The 20,735-nt window shown below is 52.5% G+C and overlaps 1 protein-coding gene across 3 annotated transcripts in view; it reads right to left on the bottom strand.

Annotated features, from left to right (window-relative positions):
- DENND3 (DENN domain containing 3) overlaps positions 1-20,735 on the bottom strand; it is a 52,058-nt gene that overhangs the window by 16,513 nt on the left and 14,810 nt on the right. For all 3 annotated transcript variants that reach the window (XM_065903060.1, XM_065903061.1, XM_065903062.1), the window contains exons 6-16: positions 18,329-18,448; positions 17,869-18,087; positions 14,950-15,065; positions 11,955-12,110; positions 10,145-10,241; positions 9,266-9,369; positions 8,548-8,747; positions 6,316-6,837; positions 4,423-4,682; positions 4,133-4,303; positions 582-711 (exon numbers count right to left, since the gene is read on the bottom strand). In XM_065903060.1, coding sequence (XP_065759132.1) covers positions 582-711; positions 4,133-4,303; positions 4,423-4,682; positions 6,316-6,837; positions 8,548-8,747; positions 9,266-9,369; positions 10,145-10,241; positions 11,955-12,110; positions 14,950-15,065; positions 17,869-18,087; positions 18,329-18,448 — 2,095 coding nt within the window. The remainder of the gene's footprint in view (positions 1-581; positions 712-4,132; positions 4,304-4,422; positions 4,683-6,315; positions 6,838-8,547; positions 8,748-9,265; positions 9,370-10,144; positions 10,242-11,954; positions 12,111-14,949; positions 15,066-17,868; positions 18,088-18,328; positions 18,449-20,735) is intronic.

Below are 20,735 nucleotides of genomic sequence, written 5' to 3'. Positions count from 1 at the left end.
CTTATCTTCTCCCTATTTCCTGGACTTGAAAAATCTAAAAATAAAAAACTGAGCTAACCACTGACCTCTATGGCTTCCAGAATGTGAGAGCCAGATCTAAACCTACAGGCAGGAGACCAGAGAATTCCTAGGGGTGGGGAACTGACCGAATCAAGGGAAAAAAGTGAGACGGCCATCAGGGGTCTCCCCACGCCCGAGCAGTGAGGTCAGGCAGTCATGGGCAACCATGCACAGAGGTCCCTGCGGCTCTGCAGTGGGCATGTGTCCGACCACAGAGCTCAGAGACTGCGACGGCGATTCTGTGAGCCACTCAACGGAAACCCTGTTGTCGTGTCATTGGTAATTCAGGTTCAGGAACAACGCCGTACGGGGTAAAGTGGACTGTTACTCAGACACTGAAATGGTGAGGTGCCTCAGCGTGTCCTGAGGAGCAGAGAGCTCCAAGGGATTGCTATGTGAGAAAAGGAAAGACGCAGAGGGAGGTGTGGTGTTCCAAAGGGAAAAGGGCAGAAGAAAGAAGTTTGAGACCTTTGGGTTGGTTCCAACTTGTAAGACAAAAGGCAACCAGATAAAAACCTTACTTTCATTCTTCATCCTATCAAAGTAGGACAACTTGGAGGCCGCATAGATGGCTCCCGGTGACTGCAGCGTGCCGACGACTGCATCCATCAAGAGAATGTGGGTCAGCGCCTGCTGTACGTACTGGGGGTCCTGTGGGAGGCACGGTCATCTCAGCAGTGTCTCTGAAATCACGTCCCGCTAAGACTTTGTCCCGTTACACACAGCAATGCTTTTAAAAATGTGTGGTTTGCAAAGCCACCTGCAGAGTTTAAATTTGGATTTCATGTATTGTACTTATGTTCTCTTAGTTGAGACAAATACTGGTTGTCTCCACCCCTTCCCCAAAATAGTTGGAATAATCCTCCCACTCACTAGCCTATGAAATTGCCCAGTCCATAAAAGCTAACAACCAAAGAACTGATGCTCTTGAACTGTGGTGTTGGAGAAGACTCTTGAGAGTCCCTTGGACCGCAAGGATATCAAACCAGTCAATCCTCAAGGAACTCAATCCTGAATATTCATTGGAAGGACTGATGCTGAAGCTAAAGCGCCAATACTTTGGTCACCTGATGTGAAGAGCCAGCTCACTGGAAAAGATCCTAATGCTGGGAAAGATTGAAGGCAGGAGAAGGGGGTAACAGAGGATGAGGTGATTGGATGGCATCATTTGACTCAATGCACATGAGTTTGAGCAAACTCCAGGAGACGGTGATGGACAGGGAAGCCTGGCTTGCTGCAGTCCATGGGGTCATAAAGAATCAGACACAACTTAGCAACTGAACAACAACAACTTACTACCAACAAAGCCAGTGGAGGTGATGGAATTCCAGTTGAGCTATTTCAAATCCTGAAAAATGATGCTGTGAAAGTGCCGCACTCAATATGCCAGCCAATATGGAAAACTCAGCAATGACCACAGGACTGGAAAATGTCAGTTTTCATTCCAATCCCAAAGAAAGGCAATGCCAAAGAATGCTCAAAATACTGCAAAATTACACTCATTTCACACGCTAGCAAAGTAATGCTCAAAATTCTCCAAGCCAGGCTTCAACAGTACATGAACCATGAACTTCCAGAGGTTCAAGCTGGATTTAGAAAAGGCAGAGGAACCAGAGATCAAATTGCCAACATCTGTTGGATCATCAAAAAAGCAAGAGAGTTCCAGAAAAATATACTTTATTGACTATGCCAAAGCCTTTGACTGTGTAGATCACAACAAACTATGGGAAATTCTTAAAGAGATGGGAAGACCAAACCGCCTGACCTGCCTCTTGAGAAATCTGTATGCAGGTCAAGAAGCAACAGTTAGAACTGGACATGGAACAACAGATTGGTTCCAAATCGGGAAAGGAGTACATCAAGGTTGTATATTGTCACCCTGCTTATTTAACTTATATTCAGAGTACATCATGAGAAATGCTGGGCTGGATGAAGTACAAGCTGGAAAAGATTGCCAGGAGAAATATCAATAACCTCAGATATGCAAATGACACCACCCTTATGGCAGAAAGTGAAGAACTTAAAAGCCTCTTGATGAAAGTGAAAGAGGAGAGTGAAAAAGTTGGCTTAAAACTCAACATTCAGAAAACTAAGATCATGGCATCTGGTCCAATCACTTCATGGCAAATAGATGGGAAAACAATGGAAACGGTGACAGACTTTTATTTTGGGGGGGCTCCATAATCACTGTTGATGGTGGCTGCAGCCATGAAATTAAGACATGCTTGCTCCTTGGAAGAAAAGTTATGACCAACCTAGACAGCATATTAAAAAGCAGAGACATTACTTTGCCAACAAAGGTCCATCTAGTCAAAGCTATGGTTTTTCCAGTGGTCATGTATGGATGTGAGAGTTGGACCATAAAGAAAGCTGAACGCCAAAGACTTGATGCTTCTGAACTATGGCGTTGGAGAAGATTCTTGAGAGTCCCTTGGACAACAAGGAGATCCAGCCAGTCCACCCTAAAGGAAATCAGTCCTGAATATTCATTGGAAGTCAATGAATATTCATTGAATATTCATTCATTCATTCATATTCATTCAGCTGAAGCTGAAGCCCCAATACTTTGGCCACCTGATATGAAGAACTGACTCATTTGAAAAGACCCTGATGCTAGGAAAGATTGAAGGCAGGAGGAGAAGGGGATGACAGAGGATGAAATGGTTGGATGGCATCACTGTCTCGCTGGACATGAGTTTGAGTAAACTCTGGGAGCTGGTGATGGACAGAGAAGCCTGGCGTGCTGCAGTCCCTGGGGTCGCAAAGAGTCAGACACGACTGAGCAACTGAAGTGAACTGAACTGATCCCAGGTGTCACTAAACTCCTGTAAACATCCAGGTGGTAAACACTTCAGGGTCTGTAGGCCACACAGTGTCTGTCACAATGACCAGCTCCACCGTGTCTGGCAAAGGCAGCTGCAGCCCCTGTGAAGGGTGGGCCGGATGTGAGCCTGCACGACTGTCCTTAGGCGCCTGCCAGCCCACCAGCTTTGATGCGCTTTGTTGTTGTTGTTGTTTAGTCTCTGAGTTGTGTCCGACTCTTTGCGACCCCGTGGAATGCAGCCCACCAGGCTCCTCTGTCCATGAAATTTTCCAGGCAAGAATACTGCAGTGGCTTACCATTTTCTTCTCCAAGGGATCTTCCCGGCCCAGGGATCGAACCCACATCTCCTGCATTGGCAGGCAGAGTTTTAAAAATGGAGCCACCTGGGTTGTGCCAAATAGTCAAGTGGACGTAAAATCAGAGAGTCCAAAAGTCACAGAACATTGGAATCTTAGGACCTAGTCTTCCCTTATTTTAAACAGAAGCCTCCTTCCACTTCCTTGACGTTAGGCTCCTCCAGGGACGGAATGTCCATCATAGAGGGCAGCTCTTCCACCACTGGACGTACGTTCCTACTGAAGTTTGCCACTGGGTGGCTGCCGCCCCCACCTGCATCTCCCTGATGACCAGTGAGCTGCAGCTCTTGAGAATCTTACAAACTGCTCCCCGTGTGAGTTCCCAGTTTGGACCCTTTGCTCACTCTGTTGTGGGTTTCCTGTCTCATCTCACCTTTCTGACAAGACAAACATCGCCCTGGTGTGTCCCCATGTCTTACCTCCGTCCAGGGTACCCTTCATGACTAGGAAGTCTTAACTTGCTGTAACCAAAGCCATCAGTATGGCCCAAAGTAAGTGAAGCTACAAAATTCCCTAGGATTTTAAATGTAGCCCTGTGGAAGGAACCTAATACACCCCCAACCAGAACCCTAATCCCGTGAAGAGAAAGAGTTGAGAGTTGAGCTCACATCTGCCAGGGTGCAGCCCCGACGCTGCCCTCCCTGGGCGTCGCCTGGAGCAGAGGAGGCAGAATGCAGAGGCCAAGCACAGGTCCACGCATACCGCCCTGCGGGCTGGCCTCTGTGTTTGCCCCCAAGGCCTCCCCCATCACCCCAGGGCCTTGCGCCGAGTCACACGGACCACAGCATCATCAGTGCCTTCTGACGAGATGCTGCGCCCAGGTCCAGGCCCGAGTCGCCCGGGTTTTATGCTGAGCATAGCTAAGAGACCGGAGCCCTGGGTGAGAACAGACCTTGTGGTCGTCGGCCAGCTTCCTCCCGGCCCACATCTCCTTCACCATCAGGTGCCAGAGGTCACACTCCGTCTTGAGGTTAGCCTCAAAGACTTCTTTCTTGGATGCTGTTTTGATTTTTAAAGTGGGAATTCTCAGGAGCAGAAAAGTGGCCATGGTGCTTCTGACATCCTGCAGAGGCAGAAAGAGAAGCGGAAAAGTGAAATGACGGTCTGGGCGGGGGCGCGGGGGTTAACAGGAGCTGGGTGTAGGGGCGGGCCCACGGCTGGCAGCCACAGGCCTGTCCTCACCTCTATGTTCCTGAAGGTGGAGATCTCCACGTAGCCGGGCCGCCCCTCCGTGAGGAGGAACAGGCGCTTCTGGGTCATGGCGATCTTGCCCACCCCGCGATTCGTCTTGACAGAGCGCGACAGCTTGTACACACACTCGTTTTTGTCCAGCTGCTCCATCACCGACAAAGGCAGGCTGACCTCCTGCGCCTCTGCTTCTGCCTCCTTCCAGCAGTTGTAGAAATCTTTGAACGTTTCTGGGTCAATCTGTTTCTGGTGTCCTTAGTTTCATAAACAAAAAAAGAGGTTCTTAAAGCCACGGACACCAGGACGCTGCGCACTACCCACAGGAGGCAGCAGGTGGCGCCAGCACCTAAGTCTACCTGGACGGGAACCACCTGGGAAAGAGTGCCCTTCTGACCCAGTTTCCCCAGGTGTGCAGGGGGGCACGTGATCTGGGCTGAGTCCATCTGTCCTCTCCAGTCCCCCCTACGCTGGCAGTCACAGTGCCTCTCAGGGCACCAGGTGGGGACCCTGGGACAAGGATGAAGTCCTGTGCCACCTCTAGAACTGCTGGGCAGCCATCCTGGGGCCAGTCCAAGGGTGCAGCTGACACTAACAGATCCTCGGACACTCCCACAGCACTGCATCAAGCCTTACTCTTTGGTTACGTGAACAAATACATCATTATTTGTACGCATGATGATCTTAATTGATTTAGTAACCTTCCCAAATGTCCAGTATTCAGGGGCTCTAGAGCTGGAGAGAGACCCAAATCCGAAGTCCAGCTTCACTGCTCTTCAGCAGTGTGACCACAGGCAAGATACGAAGCGAACCTGCTTCCCTATCTGTAACATGGAGCAGGGACTGCCCCCAACTCCCACTCAGCTGCTGCGAGAAATGGCTCATCCTAATCCTGACGCTTCCCCATGTCTGGCTCCTGTGGCTCCATTTGCCTTGTGGATCCGTCTGCTCTCCCTCCTCAGTGGGCCCCTCACACCCCCAAGCAAGCCTGCTTCACTTCACACCCAGGGTGAGTCTCCCCGTGTTCATGAGGCCGACTCCTCCAAGGTCAGGCCCCTCCTCCGGTCACACTCCAGCCTCCCAGCACAGTGACATGTAGTAACATGCCTCTGTACACGCTGGTCTGCAGTGCTCAGACCAGAAAACTCCTACCCATCCTTCAAAACCCAGATAGAGGGCCCACGGGCATCCTTCCTGGACAAGGCAGTCATCCTGGACACCCCCTGAGCTGGCATGCTCTTCCTTTGTGGCATCTAATAACACTTCCTGTGCTTCACCTTCCCCACAGGCCCAACCACCGTGGGATGCTCAGTCACAGGGAGACTGAGGCCTGGAAGCAAAAGCCCTGCCGGCTGGTGGGCAGGTGCCAGGCAGACGGCCCCACCGACCCTGTGCTGCTCTGTGTGTTTGTGGGTCTGTATTACCCGCTAGGCACCTGCTCCAAACGCAGGAACCTTCCCGTCCCAGCTGTGGGTCCCCCTGTGGGAGGGAGGGGTCATCACACCGTGAGCAGGTCCCCCAGGACCGATGTCACCAAGCTTCCCCAGACCCTCCGCCTGTCTCGGCCAGCTGCTGGGTCCGTCAGCAGGTAAAGCCCCCACCCATGAGGCTTTCTGGAAGGCAAAGGTGGCTCAGATGGTGAAAAATCCACCTGCAGTGTAGGAGACCCAGGTTTGATCTCTGGGTCGGGAAGATCCCCTGCAAGAGAGCATGGCAACCCACTCCAGTATTCTGGCCTGAAGAATCCCATGGACAGAGGAGCCTGGCGGGCTACAGTCCACGGGGTCACAAAGAGTCAGACACGACTGAGTGACTCACAGACACACGAGATTCTCCCTGGCTGGGCCAACCTGCCGTCCAGGGCGCCCCCAGCCGCGGGGATCCTCCTACCTACAGTCAGCGCCTCGAACAGCCGGTGTATGACGCCAGCGTCCTTCACGATGCCTGACTCCTGCACCCTCTTCACGAAGTCGTCCAGCTGCATGTGCTTCTTGGGCAGCTCGAAGTTCTTGACACGGTCGTCGGCCTTGGGGGTGTCCACGGGCCTGTCCATGACCTCGCTGATGAGCCGGCGCAGCTCAGGCGTGCGCTCAGCCTGCGTGCGCTCGGGCGCCGACAGGGACTCCACGGTCGTCTGGACAAGGTCAGCAGGGAAGACGCGCACGTCGGTCTTGTACAGGCTCTGGAAGTCCAGCAGGGCGCCCAGCAGGTGGCCCTGCATCAGCTGCACCAGCCCCCGGAGGTAGAAGTACCTGGCCAGCAGCACCGAGTTCTCGGGGGCCAGCGAGCCCATTGCCTTGCTCAGCTGGGCCACGCAGTCCGCGTAGAACGCCTGCACACACTGGGCCACCAGCGGGAAGTGGATTTCCGGGATCTTGAAGGTGTGTGTCGACTTAGGGGGCACGTCCAGAACTGGGGGTGAAGGGGAAGTGAGCATTAAGCGCAGACCTTAGAGGCAAACACCCGTTCCTGCCCCAGCACCCTGCTGTTTCTGGGCCCTGGGTACAGCATGGAACCAGAACCGTATACATCTTCCAGGAAGCCCCACGTACCCCACGCTGAGGGGGGCCCCCAGCGGCCTCCCATGGCACCCCGAGAGTACGGCATTATTTTATTTGCTAAAACTGCTGATGGCTAAATTGAGACACATGATGCCGAGACTGGAGGATTAAGCGGATGACCTAGGCTGAGACGTACCTGCCAAGCAGGCAAGCCCCGTCAAACAGCCGTTTCTTTCACCTCAGCAGCAGCTCTGGGCCCGGGCACTGTTGCCACACTCATCGCACAGGTGTGCGGGCTGCGGCTTCCACTGGTCCCCGGCACACAGCTGCCGCATGTCACGCATAACCAGCTATGTGCCACACCAGTGCCTTCCACAACCTCACCCCCACGGCTCCCAGGCAGCGCCAGTGGACAAGGCCAGGCCACAGGAAGTAGCGCACCCCAAGGAGGTGGGGCCTCAGTAACAAAGCCTGGAGGATGGCGGAGGAGCCCGGGGCAGGGGTAGAGGGAGTGGAGCCCCTTCCTGCAGCGAGCGGGCCCAGTGCAGAGTGCAAGGCCCCTCGGTGCTCTAACGAGAGGGCGTGCAGGCCCAGAGAGGCGGAGCAACTGCCCAGGGTCACACAGCCGGCAGGCAGCTGCACCGGGACTCAGACCCACCAGGGGCCTCCAGAGGGTTGAACACACAGCCCCTCCCGGCCTCGAAGGCATGCTCTTCCCTCAGCCTCTGGCTCTCGGGCCAACGCACAGCAGACCCGGCTGGTACCTGGTGCTCCACCCACAGCACCGTCTCCCCACCGCTTCTCCATCCAAGGAGGACAGGTGGAGACCCCCCCCCTGGGGCTGCGAGGAGAAGCCCCACACACCCACAAGCGGCATCACACGTGACCGGCTTCGCTGCGGCTCATGTGGGAGAAACACATGGGCTCACACACGTCCAAATGGGCTTTACAGCAACTCACCAGCGAGGGGACCCCAAGCAGACGCTCTGCACGCAGGTGGAGACGCAGCCGCTGCCTCCCACGGCACACCGCTCCCCCCGGATCCACCTCCCGAGACCACAGCGCTGCTCCCCAGCCCCACGGCACGGCCCTGCCCGTCACCACCCCTGATCATGTCACGACACTGAACACCTCAACTAACCCCCCACTAGTGTTACGCATTTCTATCGTCTGCCTTCATCTCCGTCCATGGGGGCGGGGGCACTGGCTTCCTGTGTACCCCAACACCTAGGAAGGGCCCAAGAATCGCTGGAGGCTTAAGAGTCGCTGCACCTCATTAGTGATACACGTAAACATGTGTCTCCTAGGTACATGTGCATGTACACACACATAACCACACATGTATGACAGACATGAGAATCGTGAATAGTTGTGATCTTCAGCAGTTGGGAACCAAGTGATGGAAAATACAGACAAGAGATCATTTTCTATAATGAACATAGTTTGCAAAATAAATATTCTAAAAATATTTCAAACAATCAAATTACTAGAACTACCACCCCCCCCGAAAAAAAAAAAGCCCATTCCCTTCTCCTGGAATGAGCTCTGACTTCTTTCAGCAACTGGCAGTGTTAGAATCACGTGACTAGGAAAAGACACAGAAGGGGCGTGGCTGGCCCACCTGCGCGGCTGCTCCCACACTCCATGGTCTGTATCTTCCGAAGTGACGAGTTCCGGGGTGGCAGCTCGGGCACCGTGATGTCCTGCAGGTTGGGCATGCTGACCACCATGCGCCGGTGGGCTGCGTGCGGGGCTGAGGACTTCCGGCTGGCCATCTTCTCAATCGTGGGTCTCCTCGGACTCAGGAGCATCCCGTTTATCCTGGGTGGAAAATCCCAACATCTTACATGTACGATAATGATTCAACAGGTTCAACTGGGCATTTTCCCAAGTGTGGTGCCCAGTGTCCAGTATCCCCGTGCCGAGGGAGAAATGGCTGGAGCTTGCCTGGCTCTCCCGCGTGTAGTGAAGGCTGAGTGCAGGCCACACCCCCAGGAGAGATCACGACACACAGGATAAACGAGGGCATTGTTGACGGTGATGCAGGAAAAGCAACACAGAGGAGGCAGGAAACAGTGAAGATGTAGGGAGAGCAAGAGAAGGAAGATGGGGAGAGAACAGCATGAACACAGATCAGAGCTGCACTGTGGGCACTTCAGTGTCCCCCCAGCCCCAGAAAACAGCTGTATGGGAGGAGCCGGGCCTGCTAGCCAGCTCATGCACATCTAAATGTGAGACTCCTCCGATCTGATTTATCATTCATCTGTCCAGAGATAACTGCTGCTTGAGCGTCCAGGCCCCCGGAGAGCAGCGCATCCTTCAGAACCTAACATGCACACCTGTCCTCCTCGGATTGTGTGTGGAGGTCCATCTGGGCAAAGGCATCCATCCTTCTGCTGAGCCGGGCCTTGAGGAAGGCGTGAAACATGTATGTATCCAAGACCTGGAAGAGATGCCGAGGGCGGTCACTGCACCTGCTCCCCTGTCCTGAGCCGCCAGGGCCCCTGCAGCCGCTGCACGAGGGCCCTTCCCCGGCCCACCACGGCCTCTCACCAGTTCCTCTAGACCCAAGTTCCCAACACAGGCAGCGTTCTTAGCTCATCAGAATCTAAACTAAGATCCTCCTCAATCCCTCACCAGCCAATCTCAAAGAATCAGACACTCTTTACATTTGAAAAATCACAAAAAATTCAAAAGCCCAAATCACCCTGCCCCCCAGGACAACAGCAGCTGAGTCATCAATTCTGGGATCTCCTGGGGACGGCGGCCTCCCCCATATGCCCACCTCACAGCCAGCCCACCCATCCACAGAGTCCGGCAGAACAACCTCCAAGTCAGCTCCCGGGGAGAGGGGACGTGGCCCAGCCCAGGGAAGGAGGCGATGGTGGGAAGGGCATGGAATTGTGCAGGCTGATAGGAAGCGTCCAGATCCAGGCTGAAGCAGGGGCTACCAGGCATGGGCCTTGTGCACAGCTCAGCACTCTACACTTAAGGCGGATACACTGAGTTACATGTGCATCACTCTAAAAAGCCAAGTGAGAGATAAGAGCTGGGCAAAGGATCAGCAGGACCCACGCTCAAACAAACTTCTAGGAAAGTTAAACACAGAATAAAGTATTAACAGATGCTGGAAACCCTGGATGTGAAAAGCATTTTAAGCAGAGAAAAGTGCAAAGGATGGAATATACACACGCACACAAACCCCACATGCCTCTCACCTGCTTATAAAACTGCTGGTCCCCTAGAGCTCTTGTTTTGAGAAACTCTTCACTATTGAACACTCTGTGTTCATAATTCAAGTGATTCTTCACTTCCCTGATGAAGAAAGACAGTCTAAGTATCGAAATGTTTCTAAACACATGAAAAACATATTGCTGTTAGCAGAAAACTGATGGCAAGAAATACAGTTTGAAAAGCCCTGTCTACACAAGGATTATTCTGAGCCCCGAGCGCTTGGGTGTAACCTGTGGTCAGGCTGTCCTGTCACTCCAACATAGCTTTCCTCCAACTGGAATGAAGCTCTGGGAGGCGGGCAGCAGGGAAGGGGGTCTGTCTTGAGTTCCTTAGCTCCTTATTCAAATGAAGAAGATGCAATCGCCCATAATTGTTCATACTAAAAAGCCTGAGTTCAGGGTGGTGACAGAGGAAGGGCAGACAGACTGGGTATTAGCCCAGCTTGGCTGCCAGCTAGACCCCTACTGGCTACCTCCAAATCTGCATTCCATGGGGACTTGGCCACACGACGCCCCAGATCCCATGTGATAGCTACCAAGAGAATCAATAACCGTACAGGACATATTCAGGAAGTAGCATGTTCAATGTATTCCCTCTCCTGTGAGGAGAGACATGACTTCACCTAGGGGAAATCAACTTCTAGAATCATACTGTCTGCTTTTTAATGAACTAAACTCATCAAGCTTGCATGCTTATGCTCAATTGTGTCCAACTCTCTGTGACCCCATGAACTACAGCCCACCAGGCTCCTCTGTCCATGGGGATTCTCCGGGCAAGAAAACTGGCGTGGGTTGCTGTTTCCTACTCCAAGGGATCTTCCCGACCCAGGGATCAAACCCTTATGTGTCGCTTATGTCTCCTGCATTGTAGACAGGTTCTTTACCACTAGCGCCACCTGGGAAACATTCCATATTAAAAGAACAAAAGGAAAACAACATTTCTACAACCACACAAATTATAGTGCCTTAAGCAGAGAGCTAATGCAACTCATCTATAATGTAACATCCCATTTTTCCCTAATAGATTATTTGCTTTACGTAAGGAAAGACAGCTAAAAAATACAACCATTAAAATGTTGAATCATACAGTGTCGTCAAGTCGGCCAGGTCTGGGTCTGTCCAGATCAGAAGAGGACCTGGAGTTGCCACCTTCCCTGCCACACACAACCCGAGGGTGGGAGGAGGAGCAGGGGGGTGAGGCAGGGGAAAGAGGCCTCAAGACAAAGTAGAGAAGAGAGAGTTGGAAGGGAAAAAAGGCTTGAAGGCTTTCCTACCAATAATTTCGCTACAGAGTTAACATGAATGTCAGCATGGATCTACGCACACTCCTTAAAGGACCGCACATTTAGGCCAGAACAACCACTGCACCCTGCACTACATCCCGATGCAGCAAACACACTGCACTGTCCGCTTGACTGACTGGGCCCAAGAGCTGGCTCCCAACCACACACAGCAGACCCCGACGCTTAAGGTGACGGCGACGGGGAGAAAGAAGAAAAGCTCCTCACGGGGGCCAGTCCTGAGTGCTAACCAGCCTGGGCTCTCCTTCGGATGGGCTGCAATCCCGAAACAATCCATCTGTCCCTCGACCCCGGGCTGACCGCCCATAGTGGTCCTTTGCAGGAGAGAGGAGGGGGTGGGAAGGCCCCGGGTAGGGCCAACACACTCCCCAGATCCTCCTGGGTGCAGGGGCCTCTCCCACGTCAGTCCTGGGTTTCAGTCCCCGAGCCACAGCCGGCGTGGAACTGGGAGCGGGCTGGGGACCGGCTGACGAGCCAGGAGGGACCTGAAATACCTGAAGATGCTGACGAGCAGTTGCAGGGTCATCTGCTGGATCTGGCAGTTGAGCTGCTGCTGCCAGGCCCGCCTGGAGGCCCGGCCCTCGTTCACGTCCGTGCTGGTGCAGAGGTGAGCCAGGTCCAGCTCGTGGTGCAGCTGAAGGCTCTGGACCCTGGAAAGGAACAGAGGGACAGTGACCACGGCTCAGGCCACAGCACAAGACCACTGCTCACGGGCAGGAGAGAGAATCCTCCAGGGAGAGCTAAACTGACCTTCTTAGGATGCTGAGAACACCTATCAATACCGGGGCAGCGGGTGGAGAGGAGGTGTCATTAAAAACACATTCTGGTTGGGAGTCTATTCACGTCCCAACACAAACAGCTCACTAGTGCGGAACCCACAAAGGCCTTGTCTTTGGACCACAGGTGTTTTTGTGCAAGCTGAGTCATCCCGTCCCACTTTTCAACAGCCCCTCTTCCACAACGGCCAAAGGGTTTCCAGCGGGTCTGGGTGGGAAGGCCCTGCCCCGGCAGGTGTGGGTGCTTGAGGTATGGCCACTCGTCGGGGGGTTCTTGGGGACGGGGGCTCCCAGAGGTCTTCATCACACAGGACCCCCGCCTCCCCAGCATCACCCACGGCTGCACTTTTAGACGCGACTTTGCACACCAAGGAGAGAGTCGGAGGCTTTAAATATGCAAATAAACCCACATGACACGTGCCTAGAGATCCAGCGGGGCAGGGGGACATGGCAAACACACTCTGCTCAAGGTGAGGAAGACAGCATGGCAGAGGGTGGCCTTCCCACCAAATACGGTGGGTGGGTGCGTCCCCAAGAGGAGACCCACGGCCATGGCTCGGATCACGGACCCAGGGCCCTTCACAGACATGCCACCAGCCGTGCACAGGTTACTTCATGTTTATAAACAGCCCCTCGTGGTGAGCCTGACATGCCACATCCCACCTCTGGGGGTCTGACCAAGCGAGAACCTTGGGAATGTTCTAGAATTCTCACAGTAACACGTGGGCAGAGGCGAGATCTCATCTTATTGGATATGCTCCATCCAAGCAAACACTTGAGAAACTTCGCCAAATGCTGGCCAACATCAGTCCTCAAAAATCGGGGAATGCGGACTTTGCTTATCAGAAAATGCCCAGACGGTGAGGAATGTGGGTCCCGCCTTCTGAGTTCACACAGGGCGACGCTCCAGCAGGGCCCCTGGCTGGGCCCCGTGAGCACGACCCACCAGCCACGCAGGCCTCTACGCCCGCCGCCCACGTCTGGGCGCTGTAAGATTGTTTACGATGGAAGGACCATTGCCAAAGGTGGCACGCCCATAGACTCTAGAAACCATCCAGGGAGAGGGAACAGTCAACACCAAGATGTGACAGGCTAAACTGTTTGTTCCCCAAATTCCCATGTCGAGTCCTGACCCCCAGTACCTCACAGTGTGACTGTGTTTGGAGGTGGGGCCTTCACAGAGGCAATTAAGTTAAAATGAGGTCATGAGGCTGCACCTACTCCAATATGATGGTGTCCTTATAAGAGATAGAACACAACACCCACAGGGGCACGACCACGTGAGGACACAGGGAGGAACCAGCCCTACTGGCATCTTGACCTTGAACTTCCAGCCTCCAGGACAGGGAGGCAGTAGATATCGGTTGCTTAGGAGGTGTGTGTTACAGCAGCCTGCCCTGACTGCTAAGAGGCACAGGTGAGAACAGCCACGCCAGGGAGCCCACAGAGGACCACCCGCTCCTTCCCCTGCTCTCAGGCCTCGGCCTGTGTCTGACCTCCCAACAGCAGACGAGATAAAGGGGGACAGTCGGCACGGATGGGAGATGGCCAGTAGCGGCTGCTACGCTCACCCCCGCCCCTCACCCTGCAAGGGGCCCCATGAGTTCCACACCGGGACTGCCTGCGGTCCACACCTGGGCTGGAACACTAAAAGCAGGATCTCTCCCACCACCACCTTGTTAGGTTCCAAAGAGGGGACCGTCTCTTTGCAGGACCCCCAAGGGGGCCCGGCTCTGCCACTGCCCACCCCGGATGCACCTTCATCCTGGCCTAAGTATGATCATACCTCCTCTCTCTTGCCCCCGAAGACGCTTGTGCGGCCGCCCCTCACTGCCACGCCTCTCCCACCACGACAGAGGCCATGGGACCTGCGAGCCTCACCGGTTATCACCTGCCCTCTTTGGGAAAAGCATGTCAGGCCTGAGCTCGGCCAGTAAAGTTTAGTCCTAGAGATGGCCACGACACAGTTATGGAAAAATAACAGCGCTGAGAGAGAGCTCTGTTGGGGGGAGGGGCGGGGGCGAAAGGGGAAGACAGCTGCCCACCCAGGGAAGGGTGGGGGGCCACGGTCGTCAGAGTGTCCCAGCTGACAGAGCCACGGGGCGAGGGCCACGTCTGCTTGCTCAGTACACACATACCCTGCCCGATGCACTGGACACATATCTGATGAGTGAATGGGTGAAGGAATGAATGAAGGAGAAAGGACTTCAGAAATCACTGGGAGGGGTTGGGAGGTGTCCCAGGGGTGTGACTGTCCCCTGGTCCGGGGCCACTTAGTATTTAGACAGGATCAGAATGAAGACAACTAACTTTTATATTCAAGCATTCACAAATAATTTCCAATCTATTAAATATATTTTTCAAAAAAAGTAGAAGTGTTAGTCGCTCAGTCGTGTCTGACTCTTTGCAACCCCCTGGACTGTAGCCCGCCAGGTTCCTCTGTCCATGAAAGTCTCCAGGCAAGAATACTGGAGTAGGAAGTCGTTCCCTTCTCCAGGGGATCTTTCCAACCCAAGGATGGAACCTAAGTCTTGAGCATTGCAGGCAAATTCTTTTTTTTTTTGGCAGGCAGATTCTTCACTGTCTGAGACACCAGGGAAGCCCCATTAAATACATAAACCGTCTGTTAATATAAGATTGGAATAGATACTCAGATGTGGCAAGTACAAACCTGAGCAAGACTTTCCCAAACACACGTGATCTCTCCCCTTACCTCTGAATAAACGTCTGTGCAGCCAGGAGAGGGATGTCAGGAACATCAACCTCCTCATCGTTAGAGTAGGTGATGTTCCCATTGTCGATGTTTATCAAAATTAAACCATCAGCTTCCTATAAAATAAGTTTGTAAATATCAAAGTAGGAATCTGAATTTGTATACATCTTTGAAAACACAAAGCTACATTTTGCATTCACTAAGATCAAGTCATCATTAATTAAATTATTGTATATTTAATATGCACACAAAGCCTTATATTGTCTACTCCAAAATGCAATGCATACCATGAATTAGGTTAATAAGCTAAAGTGATTAAACACCTTGAGTCAAGATTCCAACACACGTGGTCAGGCCTACCCCCTGCCCCGGTACAAACACTCCGTGGACCACTTCAGAGAGCCTGGAGAGGACATTCCAGAGCTCCAGCCAGAGCACCCTGACATTCGACACTCAGGGTGCCCGCTAGGCTGCCCGGCTAGCTCCCCACCCCCAAGGACCAGAACACAGGTGTGCCCTGGGCTCAGGGAGCCAACACACTCAAGCGTTCTTAAGACGTGTGTATGGCTAACTTGTGAAGTCTTATCTGTGAAAGAACACACAAACACTGAGTTCTACACTTCAACTGTCCCAGGGACACGACGCCAAACTCGCCCTGGCTTTCCTGGCGGCCCAGGCTCTCAGTGAGTGTTCCGTGTCACATGGAGTATCACAAACACGTGCCCCAGCGCAGAGAGCTACACCGGAGGGGACAGGCATCCTCAGCGCATGAGTGCCCAGCTTTCACAAGGACCCCGTCCACGTGCCCAGCACCATCAAGAAAACATCCACACCCCAAAGGCGTTCAGCCAAGACCTGCTGCCTCGCCCGGACGCCTCCCAGAGCAGGTAGCCGCTAGGAGGACTTCCTTCACGACTGTGGACCAGAGTCAAGCGCCTGCGCCTTTTGTCCCTCCTGAAGGGACTGAACGAAGGCGGTTTTCCCCCTAACAACTAAAAAAAGAAACCCAGCTTTAACTCCAGAGCGTGCCTATTTTTTCCTCATTTCCAAGAGTGACGTTTTTCCCTTCCTTCCAGGAGGTCTGAATGGCCTTTTCCCAAAGCGTGTTTGTCCCCTGGTGAGTGAGTCAGCGAGTCTGCCAAGAACACAGACATGCCGGCTCCGCCCCAAGGAGGGGCACCAGCTCAGCCGGGCTGTGCTGCAAACGCCCAGGAAAAACCGGACGACTCCCGAGGACAGAGCGGGCCGCGAGGCAACCTCCCACTCCTCTCGGGTTCTGCGCACACTGAGAGATTTTTGAAATAACAAACACAACACTGTAAAGTCAACTACATGTTAATTAAAATTAAAACAAAAAAGTTACATGAGAACCCACCCTGGGCCAACTACTAATAAGCACAAGAAAAAGACCTCCACCATGCCAGTCATCCAAACCGGTCAGCAAGAGGGCTGAAAGCAGAAAGCTTGGTGACACGTGCTGGGAGGAGGCAGGAACCTGGAGCCCTCCTGGTGCTGGAGGACTGGTGAGCCGGGTAGCTGCAGAGGGCAGCAGCCTGGACATCTCGCCAATGGTTAATCACAATACTAGCACTGGACCCGGCAATTTCTCCCCCAGGCGTGTACCAAGCTGTGTACAAGGTAAATAAATAAATGCATGTCCACACAGAGACCTGTACGTGAGTGTTCACAGCTTCCGTTCACAACAGTCAAAACACAGAAACAACCACAAACGTCCTCAACTCAAGAATGGATAAACAACTGTGGTCTCTTCATTCAGGGCAACCCTACTGGGCAATACAAATAAAGTGCTGCTACACGGATGAACCTCAAAAACACATCACTAGGTGAAAGAAGCCAGTTATAAAAGACCACGCACTGAACGATTCCATTTATGTAAAATTCCCGTATACAGAACTGGCAGACCCACAGGGCAGGCAGGGTGGCCAGGGCCTGGGGGGGCGTGGTGGAGGTGGGGTGACTGCTAACACAGGCGGGGTTTCTCTGCGGGCTGACCAAGATGTCTAAAATTAGGCAGCACAGCTCCACCAAGTTACTAAAAGCCATTGAGTTGTACGTTTTAGTCCAGGAAACTCTGTGGTATGTAAATGCTATCTGAAAAAAAAGCTGTTTTAAGAAAACCCAATCTGCTCTTGCCGCTGGCGATGTCCACGGCCTGAACTCCCCTTCGAAATGCACCCTGTCAGCACAGCAGCAAAAAGAGCTGCCCACATGAAGCACCTACTGTGTGCTCCGACACTGCCTGATGCTGCGGCCCCCAGCGTCCTGTCAGGACTCAGGTCTGCCCCCGAGCAAGTAAATGGCCACTGGATTCGGCAAGGCCCACAGACCCCTCGGACACCAAGCATGCCCCTGCATTCATCTAGGAAGTAGGTTCACGGTACTAATGAACAGCAGAGGCTTAATCAATAAAAGTGAAAATGGAAAATACGGAACGATATCATGGTGGCTCCCATCCACCAAGCCCAGTCCTCTGCCAGGAGGGACGGGGGACATCCCTGAGCCAGAACCCTGCCAGGAGGGACGGGGGATATTCCTGAGCCAGAACCCTGGCCAGGAGGCCACGGCCGTGCCCACTTCACAGATGAGGAGACTGAGGCTTAGCAAAGGCCAGTAAGCCACTCAGGGTCATGGAACTAGTACGCAGCAGAGGTGACACTCGAAATCAGCTCCCTCAACTCCGACACCTGCCCTCACCTCCCTGAAAACCTGAGAAGTGATGTCAGGTGTGACGCTCGGAGTGGGCCCTGGGCACACCCCGAGGACAAGGAAGGCACGCTGGTGCCCTGTGGGGAGCCGCCCCAGTCCTCTGCGCCCGCCCTCGCCGCCCAGCAGCTCCCCAGGCATCCTCCCAAAGTGCCCGCGTGACTCAGCGCCCTGAACCCAGCAGTGGGTGCTCACCTTGCTGACCTCCTCAAAGTGGTCGAGGTGGCAGCCCATGAGGAAGGAGGTGGGCGCCATGAGGAAGTCCAGCATCTGCCCGGACAGGATGGGCACGAAGGTGTGCTGCCACTGCAGGGGGTGCAGATAGGCCATGAAGCACTCGGCCACGAGCGTCAGCAGAGCCCAGCTGGACGAGAAGAACACGACGCGCTGCTCCGTCAGGAGGCAGGCGAGGATCTGGGGGACAGGCAGGGACAGCACAAGCCTGAAGCATCATGAGGGTGCCGCCCAGTGAGGCCGGATGCAGCGCACCTCTCCTCCGGCTCCCCCGGTCCGTCTGCCAGAACCCAGACCACCCTGACCCCAACAGTGTACTCTGCGGTGAAAGCTGGTTTTAAACAAAAAAGGAAGAACCTCTCTTTGATGTTCCGTTAAGTCAGTCAGCGTGAGACGCTCACAGCTGTGGAGGGACGCATACCTGTAGCACCTTCTCAGGTCTGAAGCACAGCAGGGGCAGGTGAAGGTCCAGGTCGATGAGGGGGCTCTCGGGGTCTGCTCTTGAGGGAAACACGATCTGTAGTGGTTTCATGTTAAATATCTGCAACAACCAATTTCGATCATTGGCTCAGGGAGCTGCTTCCAGCAGAGGCTGAAAGGCACTGAAATTCATCATTTGGGCTCAGAAAGCATCTGAGTTAGTATACACTTTCAAAGACTCATGTTGTCACCTTCAATGTCACAGAAATAAAACCATCCAGAGATAAACAGAACTCCCAGGAACATTTCATGACAAACTGAGGACCTAATGTCTTTTGGGAATACCAGATGGGAATACCAGACCACCTGACCTGCCTCTTGAGAAACCTGTATGCCAGTCAAGAAGCAACAGTTAGAACTGGACATGGAACAACAGACTGGTTCCAAATAGGAAAGGAGTACGTCAAGGCTGTATATTGTCACTCTGCTTATTTAACTTATATGCAGAGTACATCTTGAGAAATGCTGGACTGGATGAAGCACAAGCTGGAATCAAGATTTCCGGGAGAAATATCAATAACCTCAGATATGCAGATGACACCACCCTTATGGCAGAGAGTGAAGAACTAAAGTGTTGGGACCAGCCCAACAACGAACCAACCTGAGGGAGCAGTGCTGCAGAAGAATAAGGAAAAATAAGACTCAGAAATAAGGTGGAGATCAGGGGGCTGATGCCACTCGAAGGCAAAAGCCCAGATCCTAATACCTGCATGCTTTTTATTGCTAACATCTACTTCTTCCTTGTAGGTGCTCTAGAGATATCTGTTTTTTACAGTTTCATATTGGGGATAAAGATATACAATGCACAGTCCTCAACGTCAAACCTTCAGGCCTTTCATGATTCTGTTTAGCCCTTCAGCTACTGACAACCTTTCTCAGCAACTCCCTCAAGGCTCTGGTCAAGAAAAGAGTCACTAATGGTTTTCCATCAGTCACATCAGTACTTCAACATCTTGTTTTCAAGATGTCTTTCTACGATGTACTTTTTATTGCTCCCAGCCCTTTGCTTGGGGGCTATGAGAAAGTTGTTCTTTTTCTTCAAAGAAGCCCTGTTAATTATAGTACAGGCCTATGCATAGCATATTTCCTACACTAAAGAGCCTCTTGATGAAAGTGAAAGAGGAGAGTGAAAAAGTTGACTTAAAACTCAACATTCAGAAAACTAAGACCATGGAATCCGGTCCCATCACTTCATGGCAAATAGATGGGGAAACAGTGGAAACAGTGTCAGACTTTATTTTTTGGAGCTCCAAAATCACTGCAGATGGTGACTGCAGCCATGAAATTGAGAGACACTTGCTCCTTGGAAGAAAATCAATGACCAACCTAGACAGCGTATTAAAAAGAAGAGACATTACTTTGCCAACAAAGGTCTGTCTAGTCAAAGCTGTGGTTTTTCCAGTAGTCATTTATGGGTGTGAGAGTTGGACTATAAAGAAAGCTGAGCGCCGAAGAATTCATGCTTTTGAACTGTGGTGTTGGAGAAGACTCTTGAGAGTCCCTTGGACTACAGGGAGATCCAACCTGTCCATTTTAAAGGAGATCAATCCTGAATATTCATCGGAAGGACTGATGCTGAAGCTGAAAGTCCAATACTTTGGCCACCTGATGTGAAAAACTAACTCATTTGAAAAGACCCTGTTGCTGGGAAAGATTGAAGGTGGGAGGAGAAAGGGATGACAGAGGATGAGATGGTTGGATGGCATCACCAACTCAATGGACATGAGTTTGAGGAAGCTCTGGAGTTGGTGATGGACAGGGAGGTCTGGCGTGCTACAGTCCATGGGGTCCAAAGAGTCAGACACGACTGAGTGACTGAACTGAATGGCTTTTTCAGCCAGACTCCCTGAAACTCTTTAATTAAACAGCAAATTGTTCATTGACAAAACAAAGATAAACTGCCTCCCAAATATCCAGTTTGATTAGCACAAATTCTTGATCAAGCATGTTCAAACCAATCTTAACCAGTATACATTATTCGTGGTTACTACTTACTATGTATTTGCCTATATTTTCAATTTAACAGTCAAAGTTCCTTACGAGCGTGCTAAGTCGCTTCAGTCATGTCTGACTCTTTGTGACCCCATGAACTGTAGCCCACTAGGCTCTTCTGTCCATGGGATTTCCCAGGTAAGAATACTGGAGTGAGTTGCCAAGCTCTCCTCCAGGGGGTCTTCCCAACCCAGGGATTCAACCTGAGTGTCCCGTGGCTCCCACACCGCAGGTGGGTTCTTTACCCCTGAGCCACCAAGGACACCCCAAAGCTCCTTAAAGATACGGAATTCGAAAAAATTTTAAGGACACTTTATTTTTCTAAATGATATTATTTTAAAAAGACACTTCAAATG

The sequence above is a fragment of the Muntiacus reevesi genome, chromosome 12 (genome assembly GCF_963930625.1).
Source record: "Muntiacus reevesi chromosome 12, mMunRee1.1, whole genome shotgun sequence".
NCBI lineage: Eukaryota > Metazoa > Chordata > Mammalia > Artiodactyla > Cervidae > Muntiacus > Muntiacus reevesi.
Note: the sequence above shows the minus strand (reverse complement) of the source record. Positions and strands in the feature narration are given on the sequence as shown.